Genomic DNA, 12,551 nt, shown 5'->3' on the forward strand with positions numbered 1-12,551 from the left:
TTCTGTTAATTGGCACACGTGGATACCAAGACAGTTCGGCTGAGAAGCCTCCCAAGAGATTGTGCCCGGCGCCAGCAATTCCTACTGGAGGCTACTGGGGACAAAAAGCACATTTTTAAGTTCCTCGTCAGAAAGTGGGCAACGATATGTCAAAATCCTTCCCTTTTTCCTCCTTTTCAGCAAAGATTTCAGGCAAGATTGCAAGACCAACAAAAGGAATGTACCCATCTTCACACACACACACACACACACACACACACACACACGCACACAGAGCCAACTTTGTGGACCTGTGTGCCCATTGAAAAAAAAGAACCAATTGGAAGCAGGCTGGCAAAACCTAGGGGCAGTTTTTATTAATAAGGAAATAAAAACAAAGGTACGGTTAGGCATGCATCCAATGCCCTTTACTTAGTACAGCTGTTACAGGAAGGCCTTGAATCTGAACCCTTCCCTTAAATCCATTCCTTTGTTTTCTGTCAATCCGGGGCTTTGGAGGCATCTTCCTTGTCAAAGGGTGCTTTCGCTCAAGTGCACCCGAAGAAATTAAAATGTCAAATAATAAAAAAAGAAGGCTTGTTATTTTTTGCTTCGGGCAAGCCCACGAAAGCCAGGCCGTTTGGAAGGCCCCTCTCTCTCAGGGAAGGAGGGTGAATTGATGGGCCTACCTTACCCCACCCTGAAAGGCAGCCTCCACCTGGGTCGGGTCGGAGGACAGCAAAAGAAAGGAAGAAAAACAACCAACCCAACCCTAATCCAATTTGGAGTGGAAGGAACAGGAGGGACAGTGGGAAGCCACCAACCAAGTGCATCTTCTCAGAATCGCCTGAGTCATTGCTTGGATGGGGTGGGGAGCGGGGGTGGCTGGGTGGCGGCAGTCACGCACTACCACGCAAACACACATACACAGCAGATGAAAGCTTGCAAACAACAGGTAAAAAAAAAGAGGAGGGAGAGGCTGCGAGAAAGAGATGGAGCGTCACCCCCTGAGAAAAAGGACCAGCCTTTCTTTCAGCTTCCCTTCCCATTCGGGGTGTGCAGCCGGCTAGCCTTTTTTTTTTTAACAAGAGTTGGCGGGCAAAACCAGCAAGGCTGGAGACCTGAAGTCCGAGGAGCCCAATGCAGCAGCATCGCCCATTGGGAGTGGGGTGGGGTGGGGTGGGGGACAAGAGGCGAGATCTGCCACGGCCAAGCCTTTTGCAACATCTCCTCCCCGCCCCATCAGCCACAGCCAAGGGGTCCCCAGCATATTGTAAAGGGAGCCGCTCCAGCACCGGAGGCGGAACGAAGACGGGGAAAGACTCCCGACACCAAAAGGGCACCCTCCGGGCGCGGACCGGGAGCGAAGGAAAGAGAGGGGAAAAAGAGAAAGAAAGAAAGAAAGAAAAGAAAGAGAAGAAACGCTTACTCCATTTTTCAGGACTCCGCGGTGCTCCCCTCGGCTACTCCCGGCAGTCTGGCGGTCTTGCAAGGTGCAAGAAAAGGGAGGGGGGAAAGAGCCGGTTTAGCGGGATTAATCTTCCTCTCCTCCTCCTCCTCCTCCTCCTCCTCCTTCCCCTCCTCCTCGTCAAGAGCTCTGATTTCCAGAGGCCGTCAGAGAAGGTGGCGGTGACGGCTGCACCTGACGACTCCACATCCCATCCGGCGTTGGTTACCGTCCCGAGCGGATGGGCTGTGCGAGCCGAGGATGCGAAGCCTTGGGTATTATGGGCGAGTGTGGGATGGATATGTGTGTGTGAGTGAACGTGTGTGCGCGGGTGCAGTTGAGCCGCCCCCCCCACTCTCCCAAGCCGGCCTTCCTCCAGCATTGCAATAGCGCCCCTTGCTGGTCGCCTCCCGCCACGGCGGGTGTTTTCTCCCCAAAGCAGAGAGGCAGCCGGCGAGCTGAAAGCCGACGAGGCTTCGGAGGGAGCCGAGCGGCGGTCGTGGGGGGGGGCGGTGAGACGGCTGGTGGGAGCCGCCCGGTTGCTCCAGCGCCTCTCCCCTCGCCCCGCTCGCTGCGGCGGGCTGCGCTGCTTTCTACGCTCCGGGTGGGAAATAAGATGCGGCTTGGTTTGCTCATCGCGCTCGATTTTTTTTTTTTAAAGCGGCTTTGGTTTGGGCTTAGCGCAACGGGCACTTTCTGGTCTTGAGAAAGGGCGCGAAATGTAGGGCTTCGCTTTATCAGGGCTCCCTGGCTGGTTCGGCAAGCTACGGTTAGAATGAACTGTGGCTGAGGGTGAGCCCTGAATGCAACCATTATGAGCCTCGGTCGGGGCACAAACAGCCCGAGAAATCCGCGAACGAGGATGGGTTTCGGGGAAAAGCCGAGAAATTCGCCTTCGGGGCGAAAGGAACCCTTCTGAATGGAAGAAAAAGAAAGAACAATTCGACAAGACCCGTTCCTAGGCAGAGGAAATGCCTAAGCAAATTTACTGGCTTGCATGGTTGCATTTATGTGATAGGTTGCATCATTGTGGGGCAAAGGCACTCTGGGCATATGCAGAGTGTTTTCCCCTCTGGAACAAAAGACAAAATAGCGAGATCGCGGCAACAGATACAGACAAGTATTTCCGGAGAAACACAATGAACATAGTTTCTCACCCTCAGCTGTTTTAAAAAGTGGGATAATTCCCAGACTTCTGCAGCCATTCTGGGAGATGGAAGTCCACACATCTAAAAGTCGCTGAGGTTGGGAAACACTAGTTCAGACCAAAATGAACTGAAAACTGAGGAGGCAGAGGGAGAAACAAATGAGCAGGTTGGCTCAGTGATCCGCTCATATTTACTCCTTGCAGAATATGCTCTCCAGTGAGCAAATGAAGTTGCCTTATAATCACAGATTCTCACAAAATACTGAATCCAACTCTGGTTGATGAACGCCAACTGTGTTCCCATAATCTTCTGGGCCCAGACAGATAAATTACCTTACTGTATTCGGAGATGGCCTGGTTTGCTTCTGTCACCTAAGACAATATACGGAAGTAGAGGGGCCCTCAGAGATCATCTGTTCAGCCAATACCCAAATTCAACACTATGACTATTCTGATTGGGGACTATCCAGTGCCTCTTCAGGGTGAGGCACGCACAACCCTTTGTCCCAGTGGTGCTTTTTCCACAAGGCAACTGGACTTGGTGTTTTTTTTTCTTTGAAAATGTTTTGTTTCTCATCCAAAGTGTTTCTTCAGTTCTTTCTGGGTGAGATATGAAATGTTTTCAAAAGAAAAAAAAGTTCAGATGCCTTTTGGAATAAAGAATCTTTGGGACAACCATGAACCTAGATAATTGACTCTCCATAGATATACAACCCTTGTCAAAGACTTATCCAGTTGCCTGTGTTCACCCCTCCGGTTTAACTCGAAGGAGGTGAAAAATACATCACACCAACCACACGAGCTGTATTTGTACAACATGCTAAGCTAAAACCAAAGCGATGAGCGGTGCCCTCCCATCCAAGATGAATATTAACTGAGCTTAGTATGTTGTGTGAATGCATCAGGTAGATTTATAGCTGGCTTAGAGTGCTGTGTAGATGTGGTCCATTTCTCACAATTCCTTTTCGGTAATAAACTCACCTGCCTCTTTTAACCTTTTCTTGTGAAATTAGACTGTGCAATTACAGGTAGTCCTTAACTTATGACTGGTCACTTAGTGACTGTTAATATTACAACTCAAATCTGAAAAAGCTGCTTACAATCTATTTTGAATTACCTCAGAGGTGGTTTTTCAAAAGACATCTGGATTGGGGTTTTTTACCCTGAGGAAGAAGAAGGGTGTTTCATTTCTTATCCAAGACACCTCTTCTTCCTCCTCCTCAGGGAAAAAAACAGTCTAGTTGCCCTTTGAAAAACCATATTTGAGACAACTATGACCTGAAAAACTGAGAATCTCCACAGACGTTTTTGGAGTTCTGACAATGCTCCCCACAGAGTCATTATTTTGAGTGCTCAGCCACCTGCACAAATCTATAACCGTTTGCGGCACCCCTCAGTCACATGATTGATTTATGATGCTTTTTCCAAAAATTGACTTTTACTCCCAGTTTCCTGCAAAAAAAATACCCCATAGCAAACAATACCCTTGCTTAACAACCATTGCAGTCACTCTATGACCATGGCATTTGCTTAATGACCACAAAAAAAAAAATCATAAAATCGGGCATGGTCACATGGTGACCCACTTAATGACCATTACAACTCAGCCAAAATTGCAGACTCAGGGTTGTAAATCAAGGACTATCTGTTACTATCTGTTAATTCAAGATGAATTTTTTTCTGCTGGCTATAGTGACGTGGCAATAATAAATAAAGTTGTTTGTCATGGCTTCCTCGTCTGGTCCTCTTTAATTTTTTTCTAATCTGCCAAAATCAGCCAGTGCTGCCACCAGTTGGCGTTATTTAGAAATCCATTCAATATATTTCAGGTGTGATATGGCTAACTCGTTTGTGTCAGAACCATCACAATTAAAATAAGGCATACTATACAGCATAGCCTTTAAAATATAAAAGACAAGATTAAAATATGTACAAGAATTTGCTCAGAAACTAGCAACATTAATTGTGCTCTGTTGTGCTGCTGCCATGTTATCCGCAAGTATACACTGATCAAGACATAAAGGGCAGGTATACATATGTGTTGTTGTCTGAATGTCACCACAATCGCAAAGAGCAGAAGCCACCAGATAGTCTCATTTGTTCAGAGTGTCTCTGGACCTTGTACCTGTGTGCAGTCTATTCAATGATTTCCATACTTCCCACTTTTCATCAGATCCAGGTGCCAAATCCTTCGTTGGTTCCACCCAGTGTTGGTTCGTTGTATAGTCAGTCCTCAACATACAACAGTTCATTTAGCGACCGTTTGAAGTAAAAATGGCACCGAAAGAAGTGACATGGTCATTTTTCACACAGCCACTACGGCATCCCCATGGTCATGTGATCAAAATTCAGATGCTTGGCAACTGGTTCATACTTATGGCTGCTGCTGTGTCCCCTGGGGGTCATGTGATCCCTTTTGTGACCTTCTGACAAAGTCAGTGGGGAAGCCAGATTCACTTAACAACCACATTACTAACTTAAAACTGCAGTGATTCGACTAATAACTGCGGTAAGAAAGGTTATAAAATGGGGCAAAACTGAACAACCGTCTCAGCATCAGAAATTTTGGGCTCAACTTTGGTCGTAAGTCGAGGGTTATCCATAGTTCCACTCTGCTGACAAATTCTTCAAAATCTTCTGTCAACCTAAAGAAACTTTTCCTGGATTTTAATCTGTGATGATCTGTTGTAGGCCATAGAGAGGGTATTGTTTAGATATTGAGCCTCTCTCTGTATGCTGCGGCTTCTCTACAAACAGCAGGTGGGGCAATGCTGGCTAGATGGTAGATCTTATCTAGAGGGGTTGGTTTAAGGCATCCGGTAAATAACTGTTTACACCTCAAACTAGCCTCTTTCCTCCAGCCCCTTTTGCAGTGATCACAGCCCACCTCCCAAATTTTACTGCTGAAATCCTGCTTCAGAATACTAAATTCCAGCAGAACACTTTTTTTTTGTTTTCTTTAAATAGTAATAAGAAGCAAAAAAAAAAAGTGATGTAGGCCTCTGCTAGGTGTAGCTGTTTGATTTAACCCCCACAAGCCCTTCAAAATATAATATTTTGAAAGAAAAATAATCATAAAGAAAAAAGAAAGATTGATCCAGCCAGCCCCTTCTGAAAATGCCAGTGTTCCTTTCATTTTGCCAGCAACCATGAACTTCAGATTTCTTTTTTAAAAATTAGGGGAGGGGGCAGGACATGACTGGAAAAACAAATCTACTCCTAAGAAAAAAAATCCATCTTTAGATGGCAATATAATAGGTCACATTTTCCTGAAAATATTGGTGATTCAAGGCCTGTTTTTGCATACCACAGGATTGATATGGTATTGAGCAGAATTTTCATTGACAGCAATGTATTGGAGCCTCATCAATTACTAACCAAACACCTCCAGCAAACCCACAAATCAAATCAAAAGTAGTATTTTAAACATTTATTTTTTAATAAATAATTCAAAGCTGTGAACATACTTAATGCTCCTTCCTCCTGCTATTTGCCCCACAACAACAACCCTGTAAGGTGGGTTGGACAGAAAGAGAGTGATTGACCTAAAGCCAGCCAGCCAGCTTTCATGCCTAAGGTGGGACTAGAATTCACAGTCTCCTAGTGATTGGCCCAAAGTCACCAAACTGGATTTCATGACTAAGGTGGGACTGGAACTCACAGTCTCCTAGTTTCTAACCTGGTGCATTAACCATTAGACCAAACTGTCTCACCATAATAGTTTTCATAGTGTTTATTTATTCAAAAGGAGAAAACTTGTAAGGATGAAAGACTCATTGGCTCTTAGAAATATAGTATTTGCCTTGTGGCCAAAGTGGACCGACTAGTTCATGTCCAGCTGTGGTGCAAATCTTTGTGGAATTATTTTACAGTATTTCTGTTTTAAAAAACTTAATTACACATACTGGCTCAGTCTACCTAGCTGTCTTTAATAACCCACAACCAATTTGAATTCAAGAACTTCACATATTTTATTTTGATTTACAGATCATTCACCTTTAATATTTTTGTATTATTCTGAATTTTATATTAAAATGCTCTGAGAAGATGAAAGTTGTTCATATAATTAAATTAACCTATTACATCATTAGTTAATTAATAGGTACAAATAAAGGTCAAGGGGATTTTTATTTCATTTCCTGGAGCATTTTTTTTAATTCAGAGTTTTAAAAAATGTTTCTGTAGCTTCTCAAATTGAACTCTGTTGAATTCAGGACTGGGTGGAGATTTAACCCAAATTTCTACAATCAAGGCAAGCAGAATGCAAATTGGGGTGAGCATTTTTTTAAATTGAAGAGAATATTAGAGGATTCGTATAATGAGTGATTAGTTCTAGCAAAATAGATGTGCTAAATATAGTGGAGACATTCATAATCCCCATTAATCCTAATTTATCATAAAAAAACATACAGAATTGGTAGTTTGTCTTTGATTTTCTTGAACAGTCTTGGACTCTGCAGTGATGGTCAGCAGAAAATCATAGGACTGGAAGAGACCTTGTTCTGACCCAAACCTTGCTCCAAGAAAACAAACACGAAACAGAGGTAACAGCAAAACCTTTTAATGATTCTTTACTAATTCCGTTCCTTCATGGTTAAAAGACTGTATCAAATTAATTGTCTCTGATAAGAACGAGTGTTGCCAAGGTTGTACAAGGCTGCCAAAAATATTAGATAAAGTTACTAAGAAATATTTCAAACACAAAGAGTCTCCAAGCACCAACCAAGATACTCCGGAATGTCCACAAGGCTTGAGTGCAAAAATTTCTTTGCTTCCTGCAAAGAACTCTGGTTTCTCAGCTGGCTTTTATCCCTTCAGGGAGGGGCCATTACCTTGCAGCCTTAATCTCAAGTCATTCGTGCTGCTGCAGCTGCTTTTTCCTTCAAGCAGCCCTGCACGCATGCACACTGGGCCAGGCTCCTCGGGGACCTTTTCATCACTGCTGCCAGCCTCCGCAATCTCCAAAGGCAGCACTCCACTCCCTGATGGTCCTGGCCACATCCCTTCATCACACGCAGGTCCCTACTCTGAGTCCTCCCTCTCCGAGACCTCAGCCATCCGCACCTGCTGCCAGCGAACTACAACAGATCTGGTCTTCTAGTCCAACCCCTTATTCAAGACATAAGACCTTATAACATCCCAATTAAATGGTTGTGTAGTCTATTTTTTGAAAACTTCCAGTGGTGGAACACCCACAACTCCAGGAGGCAAGCTATTCCATTGATGAATTGTCAGAACATTTCTTCTTACTTAGATTGGATCTTTCTTTAACAAACATCCATCCATTACTTCTTGTCCTGCCCTCTGGTGCTTTGGAGAATAAGTCAATTCCCTCTTCTTTCTGACAGCCCCTCAAGTACTGGACGACAACTATTCATCATATGATTTAGCCTCCAGAACCTTTATCATCTCTGTTGTTCTTCTCGGCACACTTTCTGGGATCTCAGCATTCATGCAGAAGAAAACAAAAGCAGATCTGTAAGCAATCTGAGTTTTTCACCACTTCCTGTTCAACACATAAGCTAAGCACTTAGAAAGTACCTTCCTCAATTCTCAGTCTGCCATTCTGTGCTACTTGGGGCTTAAGTACTGGGAGCGAGATAGGCATGTAGGGACTATGCACGGGCACACAAACAACACTGCAGCTGCTTCTCCCAAATGTCCTTTGTGAAGAACAGCTGGGAAAAGCAGAAGGATCTGATTATCTTGCAACTTCCATAACCTGAAGCACTCCATCTTCTAAAGCCAGTTATTCTTTGTACGATATGGGAGGGATATAGTAATTGTTCTATGCTCAAAGTTCCTAATTGGCCTCGGTTGGAAATAGGATCTGATGTTTATCTGATTTTGAACTAAGATTTTGAAAAAGGATTTTAAACAAAGGTGCATCAAAGGCAGCAGGTAAGGAAAAATGAATAGGTGTAAAGGTAACTTACCTTGAGAATCACCTCAAACAATGGGACAAAGTTGCTAACACGTAGGTTTGGGAAAGTCCATTGTGGTGCTTGTTCAAAGGAGACATACAAGTTTTGGGGCAGAGAGAGAAATGGGGATGGCGGTAGTCCATGCTGCTCATGATTTTTTTCATCTGGCTTAGAAGGGAACTGGGTGAGGAATGTGTCCTAGCTGAAATCATTTGTCCATCTAACTCAATATTATGTACCTACTCCAGCTTTTTTAGATCCACAATTTCCTGATAAAGGAAGTTTCAGTTCTTCAGCTCAGTGATGTTTTTTTCCTCTTGAACCTAGAACCTCTAGCAGAATAACGGAATTGGAAGGGACCTGGGAGGTCTTCTAATCTAACCCCTGAAGCAGGAGATTTAGTATCATTATGGACAAATGGCTGTCCAATCTCTTTTTAAAAAGCTATGGTTGTTCTGTCCCCACTACACGTTAGTCTGTGTGTAGCTTGACAGATCTGTGCGTAGATCTGAATGCTTTATTGAAAGAACAGGATATGGTGAAACTGGGGAAAATAGGGATACATACAATGAGAACCAAAGATAAGACAGACAGTATTGAGCTACTGCTGAACATAACAATTAATAAATACAAGCAATTTAAATCTCATCAGCGATGCTCTGTATGGGATGGGTTTGTCCTTGGATGACCATGTGCCACAGATTAAGATGGATTCTTCTTTGTGCTTCTGCCTTCTCTAAATGCTAAAGGAAATGGAATCTGGCTTCCCAGCATACACTTGTTTTGAGAGTGCAGGCTGATGGTTAATGGGGTGGGGTCAGCTTCAAACCATATACTTTCTTTGGCCACTAGATGGTATTTGTTTCTCTGGCTAGAGAGCAACAACAGTATATAAAACTTATATGCTGGGGCATGACACCGGTGATGGAGCACCCACAATTTTTGAAGACAAACCATTCCAGTGGTTTATTGTTCTCTTATCAATGTTCTGCCATCGGCAAGCATGCCAAAGAAGTGGGATGAAAATCTACTGTACCATCCTCACCAAACAAAGGCTACAACAACAAAGGTTATCAGGATGGGCCTCCGTTTAAGCACCTCTCTTGCTCTTCCTCTTGAAACAGTTTCTTTATCTTGTTTCAGAAAAGAGGGGCCACACCAGTTCTTTGTCTCAGGGAAAGATTTATTGCACAAGGTTCAGCAGCATTAGCAAGCTTGAGGTCTGAACCCCGAAGGGTAGTTACACACAAGTTTTTATACCTTGCAAACCAGAATATTGATTGTTGTGTAAAAATACACCCTCTTCCTGGGTCACGTAGGCCAGGGGTTTCTGCCATTTGGTCACAAATAAATAAACCCCTGGTGATAATAGAACAGGATACATTAGCCATGCCTGACTACCATATAAGGATATAAGTTTGCCAGTTTCCTGGTCACTTTGTTTTTGCCTATTAAGGTAGATAGGGTAATTTATCTCCTTGTCACATGGTCAATGGAGTCTGGCCGTTGTTCTCCAGTCCAATGTTATCTGGATGCCAACTTTCTACTTTAATCTCCTGGTATGACCAAATGTGATAGAAGAGATTAGAAAGATTCTCTTTGGGGAGCACTTCAAAGCAAACTTAAATGGGACACTGCCATGAACTTCAGAATTTTTTTGTTACAGCTGTAACAGTGAATCACACAGTCGTTAAGCGATTTGGCTTCTCCCATTGGATTTACTTGCCAGAAGCTGGCTGGAAAGATCACAAATGGGATCACATGATCCCAACTTCCTAAATCAGGATGAATTCCTGAAGAATTCTGGGAGTTGAAGTTCACAGATCATAAAAGAGCCATAGTTCCCCATCCCTGGTCTAAAAACATACCAGTTGCCAAGTGCCCAAATTTTGATCACATGAATGTGGCAACTCTTAAAAGTTGCTGAGGTTGAGAAATATTTATTTGAAATAATTTAATCCCCAGGACAGAATTGGGGAGGTGCCTATCCTGCTACAAAACTGGCTATCTAGAACAAACAGCACTGTGATGATAAGTCAGAGTTTCTCAACACTAACAGAGGAATTTTGGCAGTTGAAATCCATACATCTTAAAAGTTGCAGAGGTTGAGAATCACTGAGAGGTTTTGTTAAACAAATCTGAGTCTTCTCTTATCTTGTTCCTTGTTTCCAGCAGTAACTTAGCCAAGGCCAGCAAGATATCCGGTTTTATTTATTTTTCCCCCTTTCTATTGTACTGTAGAATTAAAATTGCAATGCCACAGCTATTTTTGCTTGTTTCAGGAAATGAATTTGCAGCTTTGCTTGATCCAATGTTCACAGTGTGTCAAAGTCAGTAGGGCAAGAAATATTCCTGGTCGAATCTGAAGTGAGCCACAAAATATTCCTGTTCAGTAAACTGCTTTGCCACTTTCAAGGCTATATGAATTTGCTGGTTGCATATGTTGACTTTGAAGGCTATATAAAATCTGTTGAATGCTGGGAGTTGAAGCCCCCACATCTTACTGACTTTAAAGAGTATATGAAATCTGTTGACTGCATACATTCTTTAAAGAAGTCACAATGCATCTCTTTCTTCCACCCCTCAAATAAACCATTTCTTCGCTTGCCACTTGAATTTTGAGAGTGACAATCTGTTTTCTTCCACATCATTGTATTATTCTCTTCTGGGGAGGATTCAAGGCAGCTAATAAAATATAAACAAACCTAAACAAACAATAGAACTGGAAGGTTAATAATGTAAAACACAATTCATAGTGAAATGATGTCCTGCTCAAGAGTGAAGAAGGCTGAAGTTGACTGGTCATTTTCAACAAAAGAAACTTCTTTGTGCCTGTTATTTTAGGTGGCATCATTGGATTGGTTGTTATTCCTCACTCAAAAGTGAGAGACAGTACCCTGTTCCTTCCCTTTTGAGAGAGAGAGAGAGAGAGAGACAGAGAGAGATCAAAAGGGAACAGGGGACTCTTTCACTGTTGAAAATATATATATAAAAAGTGAAATACCACCCATGCATCATCACAAAATCTTCAGAACCGTAAAGCCTACAGACTTGAAATTTGGCACGTATGTGCCTCTTCGCTTCTAGGCTCACTAAGAAAGGATTTTTTGAAATGACTATCAGAGCATTAGTATTTCATATTGTGGAAAGGGAACTTCATGAGGACAGTGGTGACACCCAAGCAGGAAAAGCCCAATGGGAACATCAGGCCAGCCAGAAAACAAACTTGCATAGGAAAAGAGATTTAATAAAAGGTATTGAAAGAAGCCCCCTAGACAAAAGCCAAGTAATTAAGAAAGCTAGGGAAACAAGAAAAAGAAATCCCTTACAAACAACAGGTCATGCCAAATCAGCAAAACAAATAGACACAAAATATATTGCAAAGGAGACAGACAGGAGATTGCCACAAAACAAATATAAGAAAACATTAGGACAAAACTGATAATCCAATCAAACCACCCCGCGAAGTTTACCCTCCACCGGAAATGAAGACAACCCCTGACAGGATTTAAAACATTAAGAAATACAAACACAAGCACTCACACACAAAAGGAGAAAAAAAGTATAAAAATCAGGGGCTTATTATACAAAGCGAGCTAGCCCCAGGAACGCAGACTTCTTGCTACCTCTTGCCTTCCTGAAAAATAAAAAGAACCAGCTTCCAAGCAGTTGACTGTATCCTTGCACCGGAGTTCTCCCAGCAGGAAAATGAATCCTCAGAAGAAAGGCATTTTCCAAGCCTTTCAACAGTATATTATTATTAACACACTCTGACATTAAGGAGTTCAACTCCCCCTCCCCACCTGAAAAGAAATCTGTTCCAAATGCAAAACACAAGCAGAGGAGAGGAGTTTCAGTTTTAGTTTCACAATAGCAACCAGCTTTAGTACAGAACAGTTGAGCTAAGCCACGCTCAACCTCCTTGCTGTCTCCTTGCTGACACAGCAAATATTGTTTCAGTTTCCAAACAGCCCTCAACTCTCTCACACACTGACTAGCCAGGCTAGCCAGATGAATACCAATGGATGCTGGCAGGCAGATTTCCCACCCCCCT

The 12,551-nt window shown here is 43.0% G+C and overlaps 1 protein-coding gene across 2 annotated transcripts in view; it reads right to left on the reverse strand.

Annotated features, from left to right (window-relative positions):
- Positions 1-12,551, reverse strand: part of PALM (paralemmin) — a 123,236-nt gene that overhangs the window by 85,439 nt on the left and 25,246 nt on the right. The window contains exon 1 of one of the 2 annotated variants that reach the window (XM_026698899.2): positions 1,409-1,764. The exons of the other annotated variant lie outside the window; for it this stretch is intronic. Coding sequence (XP_026554684.1) covers positions 1,409-1,413 — 5 coding nt within the window. The 5' untranslated portion in view covers positions 1,414-1,764. Of the gene's footprint in view, positions 1-1,408; positions 1,765-12,551 lie in introns of those variants that run through there. 2 annotated transcript variants of the gene reach the window in all.

The sequence above is a fragment of the Pseudonaja textilis genome, chromosome 1 (genome assembly GCF_049901715.1).
Source record: "Pseudonaja textilis isolate UNSWEBS1 chromosome 1, rPseTex1.2, whole genome shotgun sequence".
Taxonomy (NCBI): domain Eukaryota; kingdom Metazoa; phylum Chordata; class Lepidosauria; order Squamata; family Elapidae; genus Pseudonaja; species Pseudonaja textilis.